Source organism: Solenopsis invicta, chromosome 6 (assembly GCF_016802725.1).
Source record: "Solenopsis invicta isolate M01_SB chromosome 6, UNIL_Sinv_3.0, whole genome shotgun sequence".
Lineage (NCBI taxonomy): Eukaryota > Metazoa > Arthropoda > Insecta > Hymenoptera > Formicidae > Solenopsis > Solenopsis invicta.
Window position 1 is genome coordinate 17136391 of NC_052669.1, and position 15501 is coordinate 17151891.

The 15501-nt window shown below is 34.2% G+C and overlaps 1 protein-coding gene across 1 annotated transcript in view; it reads left to right on the forward strand.

Annotated features, from left to right (window-relative positions):
* The window catches only part of LOC105193636 (titin), a 120914-nt gene that overhangs the window by 83637 nt on the left and 21776 nt on the right, over window positions 1-15501 (forward strand). The window contains 3 exon segments of the mRNA XM_039450365.1: window positions 492-4352; window positions 4355-7930; window positions 15455-15480. Coding sequence (XP_039306299.1) covers window positions 492-4352; window positions 4355-7930; window positions 15455-15480 — 7463 coding nt within the window.

Consider the following 15501-nt stretch of genomic DNA (forward strand, 5'->3'; position numbering starts at 1 on the left):
AATAGATAAGAACAAATTGACAAGAATGTTAGTCCATTATACTTTTAAAAAAGGATTACAAGAATATAACTAAATAACAAAGACGAAGTGTAAACATTTTAAATTATTACAAAAACATTAACAATATTTGCTTTGACATAATATTAAAAATAGAAAAGGTATCAGGTAAGTACGAAGATATGAAACGCATAAAAACAACGTAAAAATGACAATCATATGAAAATCACAATAAATATAACAGATATATACAAAAAAACTACATCAACTTATACTAGCATTGAAAGTTAAATAGCCTACCATAAAAATATCAAACAAGAGTAAAAATTCTAAACAATTAAATATAAATTATACTAACACAACGTAAATAACATTCAAATACGAGGAACTAACATTTTACAAAAAAGTCAAAGACAAAACACAAATAACATCAATGAATACATGAAATATAAGCAATTTAACCACATACAACAATTGTTCTGTGTACATTTCAGAAAATACAGAAGCATCAAAGCCACATTACATCACAATCACACAACACACTTTAATACACGAAACAACACAACAACCGAAAAATGATTCAGATACTGAAGTAACTGAAGAATATACAACAAAATTTAGAAAAGACAGTAAAGAAAATGAAACAGCAGCAATTAAGACAAAGAAAACGACAATTCGAAAAAAGAAACCTAAAACTAACTCAGAACAAGAAAAAGTAGTAGTGATCGAAGAAGAAATCGAAGACATAAAATCCCAAGTGCCATCAATACCAAAAAAATCATTTATGCCAATCGAAGAGGTAACAGAAGAAATTGGAATAGAAGAAATAATACCGACAAAAATAGAAGAATTGGAAGAAGAATTTCCAATAAAACATCCCATATTTGAAAATGCTAATGAAGAAGAAGAAATAAAAATTCAAAAAACTGGACATGAAAAAAAAGATGAAAGTAAACCAAAACGAATCAATAAGAAGAAGGACACCAAAAGTGAAGAACAAAAGCAGCAAGTGCCTGAAAAATTAACTATGGAAGAAAAGAGCCAGAAGCTCGTAAAAACAATTACGGAGGATCAAGAAGAAAAAATTATCAAAGAGACTGTGCTTTCTATGCTACAACCACAACAAGCAAAGCCCATCGAACATGAGAAAATAAGAGAACAAATTACTGTGACAGAGGAAATAGTGGAAGGAAAGAAACCGAAAAAAGTCACAAAAAAGAAAATAATCAAACGTAAGGGACAGAAACAACAGGTGACCGAAGAAGTAACAGTGGAAGAAAAGGGTAAGAAACCAGTAACAACAATCACGGAGGGTCCAGAAGAACAAATTGTCGAAGAGACTGTGTATCCCGTTTCAAAAGTTGAACAAGTAAAGCCAACTGAACATAAGGAAATAAGGGAACAAATTATTGTGACTGAGGAAATAGTGGAAGGAAAGAAACCTAAAAAAGTCACTAAAAAGAAAATCATCATACGTAAGGGACAAAAACAACAGGTAACCGAAGAAACAACAGTGGAAGAAAAGGGTGAGAAACCAGTAACAATAATCACGGAGGGTCCAGAGGAAGAAATTGTCAAAGAATCTGTGCTTCCTATTCCACAAACAGAACAAGCAAAGCCCATCGAACATGAGGAAATAAGAGAACAAACCACTGTGACTGAGGAAATTGTGGAAGGAAAGAAACCAAAGAAAGTCACGAAGAAGAAAATCATTAAACGTAAGGGACAGAAGCAACAGGTGACCGAAGAAGTAACAGTGGAAGAAAAGGGTGAAAAACCTGTAACAACAATCACAGAGGGTTCAGAAGAAGAAATTGTCGAAGAAACTGTGTTTCCTTTGCCACAACAAGAACAAGCAAAGCCCATCGAACATGAGGAAGTAAAAGAACAAATTACTGTGACTGAGGAAATAGTGGAAGGAAAGAAACCAAAGGAAATCACAAAGAAGAAAGTCATCAAACGTAAGGGACAGAAAAAACAGGTGACCGAAGAAATAACAGTGGAAGAAAAGGGTAAGAAACCTGTAACAACAATCAGGGAAGGTCCAGAGGAAGAAATTGTCGAAGAGACTGTGCTTCCAATGCCACAACCAGAACAAGCGATGCCCATCGAACATAAAGAAATAAGGGAACAAATTACTGTGACTGAAGAAATTGTGGAAGGAGAGAAACCAAAGAAAGTCACAAAGAAGAAAATCATTAAACGTAAGGGACAGAAGCAACAGGTGACCGAAGAAGTAACAGTGGAAGAAAAGGGTGAAAAACCTGTAACAACAATCACAGAGGGTTCAGAAGAAGAAATTGTCGAAGAAACTGTGTTTCCTTTGCCACAACAAGAACAAGCAAAGCCCATCGAACATGAGGAAGTAAAAGAACAAATTACTGTGACTGAGGAAATAGTGGAAGGAAAGAAACCAAAGGAAATCACAAAGAAGAAAGTCATCAAACGTAAGGGACAGAAAAAACAGGTGACCGAAGAAATAACAGGGGAAGAAAAGGGTGAGAAACCTGTAACAACAATCAGGGAAGGTCCAGAGGAAGAAATTGTCGAAGAGACTGTGCTTCCAATGCCAGAACCAGAACAAGCGATGCCCATGGAACATAAAGAAATAAGGGAACAAATTACTGTGACTGAAGAAATTGTGGAAGGAGAGAAACCAAAGAAAGTCACAAAGAAGAAAATCATTAAACGTAAGGGACAGAAACAACAGGTGACCGAAGAAGCAACAGTGGAAGAAAGGGGTGAAATACCTGTAACAACAATCACGGAGGGTCCAGAGGAAGAAATTGTCGAAGAGACCGTGCTTCCAATGCCACAACCAGAACAAACAAAGCCCATCGAACATGAGGAAATAAGAGAGCAAATTACTGGGACTGAAGAAATTCTGGAAGAAAAGAAACCAAAGGAAGTTACAAAGAAAAAAGTCATTAAACGTAAGGGACGAAAACTGCAAGTGACCGAAGAAGTAACTGTAGAAGAAAAGGGAGAGGTACCTGAAACAACAATCACGGAAGTTCCAGAAGAAGAAATTGTTGAAGAGACTGTGCATACTATTCAACATTTTGAAAAAGTGCAGCCCATCGAACATGAGGAAATAAAAGAGCTGGTCACTGTAATTGAGGAAACTGTGGAAGGAAAGATACCAAAAAGAATAACAAAGAAGAAAGTCATCAAACGTAAAGGACAGAAACAGCAAGTGATTGAAGAAGTAACTGTGGACGAAAAGGGTAAGAAACCTGTAACAACAATCACAGAGGGTCCAGAGGAAGAAATTGTCGAAGAATCTGTGTTTCCTGAGCCACAACCAGAACAAACAAAGCACGTCAAACATGAGGAAATAAGAGAACAAATTACTGTAACTGAAGAAATAGTGGAAGGAAAGAAACCAAAGAAAGTCACGAAGAAGAAAATCATTAAACGTAAGGGACAGAAACAACAGGTGACCGAAGAAGTAACAGTGGAAGAAAAGGGGGAGAAACCTGTAACAACAATCACGGAGGGTCCAGAGGAAGAAATTGTCAAAGAGACTGTGTTTCTTATGCCACAACCAGAACAAGCAAAGCCCATCGAACATGAGGAAATAAAAGAACAAATTACTGTGAATGAAGAAATAGTGGAAGGAAAGAAACCTATAAAAGTGACGAAAAAACAAATCATCAAACGTAAGGGACAGAAACAACAGGTGACTGAAGAAGTAACTGTGGAAGAAAAAGGTGAGAAACCTGTAACAACAATCACGGAGGGTCCAGAGGAAGAAATTGTCGAAGAGACTATATTTACTATTCCACATTATGAAAAAGTGCAGCCCATCGAACATGAGGAAATAAAAGAGCTGGTCACTGTAATTGAGGAAACTGTGGAAGGAAAGATACCAAAACGAATAACAAAGAAAAAAGTCATCAAACGTAAAGGACAGAAACAGCAAGTGATTGAAGAAGTAACTGTGGAAGAAAAAGGTAAGAAACCTGTAACAACAATCACAGAGGGTCCAGTGGAAGAAATTGTCGAAGAGACTGTGCTTCCAATGCCGCAACCAGAACAAGCGATGCCCATCGAACACGAAGAAATAAAGGAACAAATTACTGTGACTGAAGAAATTGTGGAAGGTAGGAAACCAAAGAAAGTCACGAAGAAGAAAATCATTAAACTTAAGGGACAAAAACAGCAAGTGACCGAAGAAGTAACTGTAGAAGAAGAGGGAGAGATACCTGTAACAACAATCACGGAATTTCCAGAGGAAGAAATTGTTGAAGAAACTGTGCTTACTATTCCACATTATGAAAAAGTGCAGCCCATCGAACATGAAGAAATAAGGGAACAAATTACTGTGACTGAGGAAACTGTGGAAGGAAAGAAACCAAGAAAGTCACAAAGAAGAAAATCATTAAACGTAAGGGACAGAAACAACAGGTGACCGAAGAAGTAACAGTGGAAGAAAAGGGTGAGAAACCTGTAACAACAATCACGGAGGGTCCAGAGGAAGAAATTGTTGAAGAAACTGTGTTTCCTATACCTCAACCAGAGCAAGCAAAGCCCATCGAACATGAAGAAATAAAGGAACAAATTACTGTGACTGAGGAAATTGTCGAAGGAAAGAAACCAAAGAAAGTCACAAAGAAGAAAATCATTAAACGTAAGGGACAGAAACAACAGGTGACCGAAGAAGTAACAGTGGAAGAAAAGGGTGAGAAACCTGTAACAACAATCACGGAGGGTCCAGAGGAAGAAAATGTTGAATTAACTGTGCTTCCTATACTTCAACCAGAACAAGCAAAGCCCATCGAACATGAAGAAATAAGGGAACAAATTACTGTGACTGAGGAAATTGTAGAAGGAAAGAAACCAAAGAAAGTCACAAAGAAGAAAATCATTAAACGTAAGGGACAGAAACAACAGGTGACCGAAGAAGTAACAGTGGAAGAAAAGGGAGAGAAACCTGTAACAACAATCACGGAGGGTCCAGAGGAAGAAATTGTTGAAGAAACTGTGCTTCCTATACTTCAACCAGAACAAGCAAAGCCCATCGAACATGAAGAAATAAGGGAACAAATTACTGTGACTGAGGAAATTGTAGAAGGAAAGAAACCAAAGAAAGTCACAAAGAAGAAAATCATTAAACGTAAGGGACAGAAACAACAGGTGACCGAAGAAGTAACAGTGGAAGAAAAGGGAGAGAAACCTGTAACAACAATCACGGAGGGTCCAGAGGAAGAAATTGTTGAAGAAACTGTGCTTCCTATACCTCAACCAGAACAAGCAGGGCCCATCGAACATGAAGAAATAAAGGAACAAATTACTGTGACTGAGGAAATTATAGAAGGAAAGATACCAAAGAAAGTCACAAAGAAGAAAATCATTAAACGTAAGGGACAGAAACAACAGGTGACCGAAGAAGTAACAGTGGAAGAAAAGGGTGAGAAACCTGTAACAACAATCACGGAGGGTCCAGAGGAAGAAATTGTTGAAGGAACTGTGCTTCCTGTACCTCAACCAGAACAAGCAAAGCCCATCGAACATGAAGAAATAAGGGAACAAATTACTGTGACTGAGGAAACTGTAGAAGGAAAGAAACCACAGAAAGTCACAAAGAAGAAAATCATTAAACGTAAGGGACAGAAACAACAAGTGACCGAAGAAGTAACAGTGGAAGAAAAGGGTGAGAAGCCTGTAACAACAATCACGGAGGGTCCAGAGGAAGAAATTGTTGAAGAAACTGTGCTTCCTATACCTCAACCAGAACAAGCAAAGCCCATCGAACATGAAGAAATAAGGGAACAAATTACTGTGACTGAGGAAATTGTAGAAGGAAAGAAACCAAAGAAAGTCACAAAGAAGGAAATCATTAAACGTAAGGGACAGAAACAACAGGTGACCGAAGAAGTAACAGTGGAAGAAAAGGGTGAGAAACCTGTAACAACAATCACGGAGGGTCCAGAGGAAGAAATTGTTGAAGAAACTGTGCTTCCTATACCACAACCAGAACAAGCAAAGCCCATCGAACATGAAGAAATAAGGGAACAAATTACTGTGACTGAAGAAATTGTAGAAGGAAAGAAACCAAAGAAAGTCACAAAGAAGAAAATCATTAAACGTAAGGGACAGAAACAACAAGTGACCGAAGAATTAACAGTGGAAGAAAAGGGTGAGAAACCTGTAACAACAATCACGGAGGGTCCAGAGGAAGAAATTGTTGAAGAAACTGTGCTTCCTATACCTCAACCAGAACAAGCAAAACCCATCGAACATGAAGAAATAAGGGAACAAATTACTGTGACTGAGGAAATTGTAGAAGGAAAGAAACCAAAGAAAGTCACAAAGAAGGAAATCATTAAACGTAAGGGACAGAAACAACAGGTGACCGAAGAAGTAACAGTGGAAGAAAAGGGTGAGAAACCTGTAACAACAATCACGGAGGGTCCAGAGGAAGAAATTGTTGAAGAAACTGTGCTTCCTATACCTCAACCAGAACAAGCAAAGCCCATCGAACATGAAGAAATAAGGGAACAAATTACTGTGACTGAGGAAATTGTAGAAGGAAAGAAACCAAAGAAAGTCACAAAGAAGGAAATCATTAAACGTAAGGGACAGAAACAACAGGTGACCGAAGAAGTAGCAGTGGAAGAAAAGGGTGAGAAACCTGTAACAACAATCACGGAGGGTCCAGAGGAAGAAATTGTTGAAGAAACTGTGCTTCCTATACCTCAACCAGAACAAGCAAAGCACATCGAACATGAAGAAATAAGGGAACAAATTACTGTGACTGAAGAAATTGTAGAAGGAAAGAAACCAAAGAAAGTCACAAAGAAGAAAATCATTAAACGTAAGGGACAGAAACAACAGGTGACCGAAGAAGTAACAGTGGAAGAAAAGGGTGAGAAACCTGTAACAACAATCACGGAGGGTCCAGAGGAAGAAATTGTTGAAGAAACTGTGCTTTCTATACCTCAACCAGAACAAGCAAAGCCCATCGAACATGAAGAAATAAGGGAACAAATTACTGTGACTGAGGAAATTGTGAAAGGAAAGAAACCAAAGAAAATCACAAAGAAGAAAGTTATCAAACGTAAAGGACAGAAACAGCAGGTTACCGAAGAAGTAACTGTAGAAGAAAAGGGTGAGAAACCTGTTACAGTAATCACGGAGGGTCCAGAGGAAGAAATTGTCAATGAGGCTGTGCTGCTTGTTTCACAACCGGAACAGGTAAAGCCCATCGAACCTGAGGAAATAGAAGAGAGTGTCACTGTTACTGAGGAAATTGTAGAAGAAGAGAAGCCAAAGAGAATCACAAAGAAGACGGTCATCAAACGAAAGGGACAGAAGCAGCAGGTCACCGAAGAAGTAACTGTTGAAGGAAAGGATGAGAAACCTGTAACAACAATCACGAAATTTCCAGAGGAAGAAATTGTCGAAAAGACTAAGCTTCCAATGCCACAACCAGAACAAGCAAAGCCCATCGAACATGAGGAAATAAGAGAGCAAATTACTGTGACTGAAGAAATTGTAGAAGAAAAGAAACCTAAGGAAGTTACAAAGAAAAAAGTCATTAAACATAAAGGACAGAAACTGCAAGTGACCGAAGAAGTAACAGTAGAGGAAAAAGATCAAACTCCTGTAACAACAATCACAGAAAGTCCAGTAGAAAATATTATTGAAGAGACAGCATTGTTACCTTTGCATTTTCAAGAAAAAGAAGTAACTGGCGATGTTTGTGTGACTGATTTACTTGGCGCAATAAAAAAATTGCCGTTAACGAATGTCGTTGAAGATGAAATAGCTGTTCGATTTTCTACCGAAAAACGTACTGTTGGTTACGAAATTGAAGGGGGGCATGACGCAAGAACCACAAATGGTCTCCACACTACACCAGAAATACACGATAAACTTAATCATGATGGATTAGTAAATTATAAAGTCAATAATATGATTATAAGGGGTAAGTTTTTTTTTATCTATTCGTTACTGACGTTTTTGTTCTTTTAAACATGCTTATGTTCTTCTTTCTGTACTATTTTCATATATGTAATTAGCTGTAATTATTTTTTATTTAAAGAAATAGTATTAAGCTATTGTAAATTTTATCATTTATTAATTCCCATATTGTGTAAGACGGACGACGATTGTGGAATATATTTGGGATTGTGGAATATCCTAATATCTCTTATAATTCCCGTTCAATTATCAGTGTATGGAATTGTTTTGTTATCGTCTATTTAGACATTGTAGAATGATTATTTTTTATTATTTTTTCTTTTTTTATAAAAGCTGAATTTCAGTTTTGCATGGAGCAGAAGTTGTTACAACTGTATTCTGTCTTCGTAATTTTCAAAAGTATTTATGTATTATTTTTTTAACTTCTTTCTTATCTGGATGCTTTTCTAGTGGTTTTGAATAACATTATTAAATGTGATATGTTCTAATGTATTTATGAATTTTGCCACAACCAATGTCATGCTATATGTGGACTGTCATTTTGATATACCATCTTCCAACATATGCATCTTTCTTGTGATTTTATTATCTTATTTTGCACGTTGTGTCGTATTTATTTAAAGCATGAAAATTCTTTTAAACGTTTTTAATCCTTTTTAAAATAGAATAGAATATATATTTATTTGTTCCCCTTATAGTTACAAATCTTACAATTACAGTCCTCCACTATCTTACACTATCTTACGTCTACCTTACAAATAATTTAACACTAATTCCCTACATACACACATACACACGCCCGGGACCACAGCTTTCGTCGCACTTTAACTTTTATCTCATCCTTTTCTCCGATTTCTATTTCTGGCCACTTCGGACACATTGGAGATCTGTTTCTCTCCCTTTCATTCTTATACTCTGGCACCCCTTCTCTTATTCTCTCTTTTATTCTCTTTCTCTTGTCTTCTCCCTTTTACACCATCCCTCTCATACTCTCATACTTTTTCTTGCTCTCCCCCCCTCTCTCCCTTTCTCTCTCTCTCTCTTCCCCGCCCCCTCTCTGTACCTTTATCCTCTTCCCTCCATATCACCTTCCTCACTAAATGCTTTCAATTTCCTTAGCTACTTTCTTCCTTCCTATCCTTCACCAATACACTTTCTGCTATTCCCTATTAACTCTCCTCCGCCTTCCAACTTTCACACTCTTCCCATACGTGTTCCCATGTCTCCTCCTCCACCCTACATATCTTGAAATTTCTGTCTTCCTCACTCTCTCAGTAGTTTTTTTCCATAACTCCTTCTCTTAATCTATACCTTTCTCGATCTTTCTTCATTTGCTTTTCGTTTATACCTTCCATAGATATCCCAGTACTTCCGTTTTTTTTTTACCTGCTGATTCCATTTATTACCCATCGATCCTTTTACCTTTTCCCATCTTTCCTTTCTTTGTCTTACCCTGTCACTCTTCTTTGCTCCAAAAGTCAAAAATTTCCTTTCTTTTCTCTTTCTCTATCTTCTCTAATTCGATTTTCCGTTACCCTTAAAAAACCCTTTCTTTCATTCTCCCACTCCAACATCCTCCCTCCTTTCTGTCTCCTCTCTCTCTCTCTCTCTCTCTCTTTCTCTCTCTCTCTCTCTCTCTCTCTCTCTCTCTCTTATCTTCTCCCAACATCCTGCCAATTTGCTTCCTTTCCTCTCCGCTAACTTTTCCTAAAAACTCCATGCCCTCCTTCCCGTTCGTGTCCTCAGCTCATTCCTTAACAGATTTTTCTTTAGCAAATATTCTGGTGTCTCTCAGCTCATTTCTAGTATCCATTTCAAATATTTTTCCTACACTTTTTCCTCTACTCTTCTCTCTCTCTCTCCTTCCAACCCTAAATCTCCATTCCATACAACATTCCCGCCCACATTAAAGCAAAGAGCCAAATTTTTTTCTCCCAATCCCCTCCAAATTTCCTCTTCTTTATTCCCCCATATTTGTCCCATCATCGCCATTCCCGTTCTCATGTTATCCTTTACTTATTTTTCCTGTCTACCATTCCTCTAAAACATATACCTCAAATAATTAAATAAATTTACTTATTTCCTCAATCACTTTTCCCTCCCATCTTCAACTTCCTTCTTTTTTCCCCCTTTTTTTCCAAACCGTATTATTTTTGATTTCCCTACATTTACAACCACAGTTCCTTTTTTCTTATAAATTTTTCAAATCTCGCTCTTATTGCTTTTATCTCCTCCTCCTCTAACAGCACCATATCGTCCATGTAAGTCAGTGAATATACTTTTTCCCCTTCTACCTCACCTCTCTCTACCACCTTTCTCTCATGTACACTTCAAAATCCGTTGTTAAGATGTTAAATAATCCTAAACTTAATGGACACCCGTGCCTTATTCCCTTACTTGTCCAAGAAACCTCGCTTATTTTTTCCCCAATCTTCGCTCTATTTCTTGTCTCTCTCATTAAATCCATGTATCTCCTTTCCCCTTATACAATGATGGTGTTATTATTACCCCCTATAATCTCTCATCTTGTCTCCCCCTTTCTTCTTAGCGACAAAATAATTTTCTCACTCCACTCCTCAATTCATATCACCCCTTTCTATATCCTGTTGCACATCTTCCATATACAGAGTGTATACACATTTGAAACAAAAACTTTATATGGCCATACGTCAAAAACGGTTTAGTTTTAAAGATACAGATTGTTAAAGTTATAGAAAAATATTCGTTTCTTTTCCAACAATTTCAAAAACCAGTGAAATTATTTTGATAAAATTTTACGTATGTTTGAAGGACATAAAGACTCAGCTTTCTGAGTTATACCTTATTTTTTATTCCATCACGGGTATACCTACAAATAAATCCTTTTTTACCGAAAAAATTAATACTCCATTGATATTTTTTTAATTTGAAATATTTTTATGATAAATAGAGTAAATTCAAAAATTTGCCTCATTTGTAAAAAGTACGTCACGAAGAAATTGCGAATTTTTATCTAGTATTTTTTTAACATCCATCAACAAAATACTACGCTTAGTAATACACCTTAGCATTTCAATATTAGTGTAAAATATTTTTATAAACTTTTAAAAAAGCAATTGTCGAGCAGGTTTTGTTGTTGTGATATTTAAGAAAATATCACAATCATCAAACTGTGTTTCTTTTTCTTTTTTTTTGTTTACTTCTTTTTTTATCAGCGGCCGCTACACAGTTGATATACCAATAAATAAACGTCACCAAAAACGATTTTAATGAATTTGCTGTTTTGAAATTAATATAAATACATTCTTTGTACATAATAGTATTGTTTATTGTTTAACACTAACTGTCCCATGTTTTATATCTAGGACTTGCAAGACTTTTTCGAATTTGTTCGATTTTATTTAAAAAATTTGAATAAATACCTTACACTAATATTGAAGTGGAAGATATACATTTTGTGTACGGTCTTGCAAACGGTAATGCTAATGAGGCAAAACGTATTTATTATAAAAAGTATCCTCGCAGAGCATTACTTTGTTCAGCAACCTTCTCCAGTATCCATCAACTTTGTAACATTAAATCATTTGTAAGCAGAAAAGTTGATCATGAAAAGCTTATTACAGTTAGAACACTTGCAGGAAGCAATATTACACAAAATTGACGTACATCCAGAAACTTATAACCTATACCTATAAGGCAAATTGCTAAGGTACTAAACGTAAGCCATTGGACTATACAACGGATTTTACGTGATCAGCAATTATATTCATATCATGTTCAACGAATACAAGCACTTTTACCACGTGATTTTCCAGTGTTTAATATTTCGTCGTTGGATGTTGACAAAAATACACTCAACACCAAAATTAAAGGATCACCTATTCTAACTCCCAAAAATTCTTGCATAAAGTGTTTAAACAGCTTTTAGAGCTTGAAATCTCTGATTTTGAGATTGATAATTCATTAAACGATTTACAGATTGTTTATAAAGTTACGCGAATTCAAATAAAGATGCGTCAAATCTCAAAACTTTTTACAAACTTTGTAAAGGTCCACGGCGTGAAATAAAAATTGCATGCAAATCCGGTACAGCATTTGAAAGCGCAAATCTTTATGTTAAATTTGCGTACTTGTTAAACGTTGTACGATATTTTTTCACTGAGTTATTCAACACTGAAGCAAAAATGATCTTTTTTGGTTTAATGTTGAATAATTCAGTAAATAAGAATCGTACAATGCTCAACAAGTACGCAAATTAAAGATAAAGAACGTTTTTGAATACTGTAAACCGTATTTTTATAGGATTTTTATTTCACGCCGTAGAGCTTTGAAAATTTCGTAAAAAAAGTCAATAAAAATTTTATATAAATTTTGCAAAATTCCACGACGTGAAATGAAAATCGCACACAAATGCAGTTTACAGTGTTTGAAATCGTGAATCTTTACCTTTAATTTGCGTATTTGTTGAATGATGTACAATTTTTTTCACTGTGTTAATTAACATTGAAGCAATAGTGGTTTCTTTTACATTTGTGTGCAATTTTTAATTCACGTCAAATAACTTGCAAAATTCGTAACAAATTTTGCTATATTGATATTTGTATCCACATAGATCTGTAAAAAATCAATATATGTTTTCAAAGTCGATATAAAAAGTATATAAAAACATTAAACTATAAAACGCTTTTTACAAAATTTTATTGTGATTTATTATATTATTTTTGTCAATGTTACACTTTCTTTTGGAGAGTAACTGTAGGTAATTCTTTAATTATGCTGTTGAACACTCAATTTTGAACACTGAAGTCAATATTTGTACTTTGTAAAAAAAAATTGTAAAGTAATTTTCCTGGGCTCGTTTTAAAGGGCAAAGCCTTTCGATTATCTCAGTTGATTTTTCTCAAAGATTCTTTTGCATTAAGAAATAAAGTAGAAAATTTAAAAACGATTTCAAAAAATTAAAAATTTTGCAAATCTAAACAAATCCACGAAATTGCAAATTTTTTGTAATAATTAACATGAAGTTAAAAATTAAAAAAACTCTTCTAAATGATTTATTAAGTAAAAATTAACAAACGATATTTTTGGTGTTTTATTGCATTATAAAAAATGTTTCACAATGCAATAAAACATCGAAGCAGAAATTGAATGAGTGTTTAATAGCAAAATTAAAGAATCATCTACAGTTACACTCCAAAAGAAAATGTAATATTGACACGAATGATAACTCATAATAAATTTTTTCAAAAAGCATTTTTCAGCTTAAAGTTTCTACATACTTTTTATATCAACTTTAAAAACATATAATGATCTTTTACGGAGCTATACGGATACAAATAAAGATGCGGCGAAACTTGTTACAAACTTTGCAAGTTTATTTTACGTGAATTAAAAATCTCACAGAAATACGGTTTACAGCATTCAAAAACGTGAATCTTTTCCTTTAATTTGCCTATTTGTTCAACATTTTACGTTTTTTATTTGCCAAAATATTCAACATTAAAGCACAACAAATCATTTTTGCTTCAGTGTTAAATAACTCGGTGAAAGAAAATCGTACAACGCTCAACAAATACGCAAATTAAAGGTAATGATCCGCGCTTTCAAATGCTGTCAACCACATTTGCGTTCAATTTTTATTTCATGCTGTGGAGGTTTGCAAAGTTTGTAAAAAGTTTTGAGATGGACCCATTCCCATTTGAATTCGCGCAACTTCGTAAACAATCTGTAAATTGTTTAACGAATTATTAATCTCAAAACTAGAGATTTCAAGCTTTAAAATAACTTTTTTAACATTATTTTACAATTACTTTTAACAAAGTTCTTTTGAATTTTGTTTATTTTTGGGAGTCAGAATTGGTAATCTTTTAATTTTAGTGTCGAGCGTAGATAAAAACCCGTGATTTCTTCGTAACATACTTTCACGGATAAAGCAAATTTTTTCAGAAATGCGATAATAAATTTTTACAGTAATAAGCTCTAGCAAGAAAAAAATCCCCATGTAATTCAAAAAGCCCATCATGAAAATAAATTTTCCATGAACGTATGACTAGGAAATGTTGATGATTATTTAATCGGGTCCTATTTTATTCTTGAAAGACTAAATGCAGAGTCATACTGCCATTCCCACAAAATCATTTACTTACGTTACTGAAAGATGTCCCTCTATTAACTAGAAATCGTATGTGGTTTATGCACAGTGGTGCTCCCGTATACTTTGGCAAAGAAGTTCGTCAATTTTTAAATAGAAAATATGTTAATCGGTGGATAAGTCGGAGAGCAGAAATATCATGGCTATTGAGATCACCGGACTTAAATCCAATCGACTTTTTCTATGGTGACATTTGAAATCTTTGGTATATATTACCCTCATTCAAAATGTTGAACAACTTAAAAATTGCATAGAGGCTAAGTGCGAAGTAATTCGAAATACTCTTGGTATTTTTTGGCAAATGAGTCAATCGATGCGAAGAAGAGAGGATATATGCACCAAGATAGAAAATGACCACTTTCAACTTTAGCTTTAATTGCATTTTTTACTTTTCATGTATTAGTATCTGATAAATAAAGCGACTTTATTAATTTGCAGTCTACAAATTGGAATTTATTTTTTATCTCGAAAATGGTTTAATTTATCGAAAATGTTAAAGAGATCATTTTTTTGCTAATTTATCTCATTTATCATAAAAAAATTTCAAATCAAAAGGAATCAATGGCATACCAATTTTTTTAGTAAAAAAGGGTACCCCTTATTTTTAGATACACCCCTGATTGAATAAGAAAATAAAGTATAAGTCCGGAAGATGAGCCTTTATGTTTTTCAAACATACGCAAAATTTGATCAAAATAATTTGACTGATTTTTGAAATTTTTGGCATTTTTTCTTCAACTTTAATACTCTGTATTTATAAAATTAAGCCGTTTTGGACATATGATCATATGAAGTTTTTTGAAATAGCGTGAGAAATAACCTATTAAAATCTTTTAGAGTATTTAGTATACCCTGGATATTCTTCTAAACTTTGACCTCTATATTTTCAGACCTTCTCCGTCTTATTTAAAATAGTTCTTATTCATGATGTTATTTTTAAAAAATTTTATTATATATATTTAAATTATATAATATTTAAATTACATATATTTTATGAAATGTTTCTTAAATCCTGTTTTGTGACACATTTATGTATAAAATTTATAAGTCTTTAACTTTATTTTTATAAATTAAAATGCCTTTCATTACATTAGTTGCTAATATTCCATGATCCCCTTGCTATTCTACAAACGCATCATTTTTCTCCTTTTAGTAAATTATAAATTAATTCGTTCTATGTACCCGATGAATTATTAAACTGGCGTAGGTTAGAATTATGTCGCATTAATATTTACTAAATTACTGTAGAAAAATAATATTTTATAACCCCCTCGTCATCTTTACATAATGTCAATATTATTAATTTACATATTAGTATACAATTGTCTTGAAAAATTTGATTTTAAAGGTATATATTTGATAACCTTTTTTATCTAATTTCTTATTTATGTCTTTTAGGTACGAAAGAAGAATCAATGTACCAGGTAAGCTGCAGTATAAATATT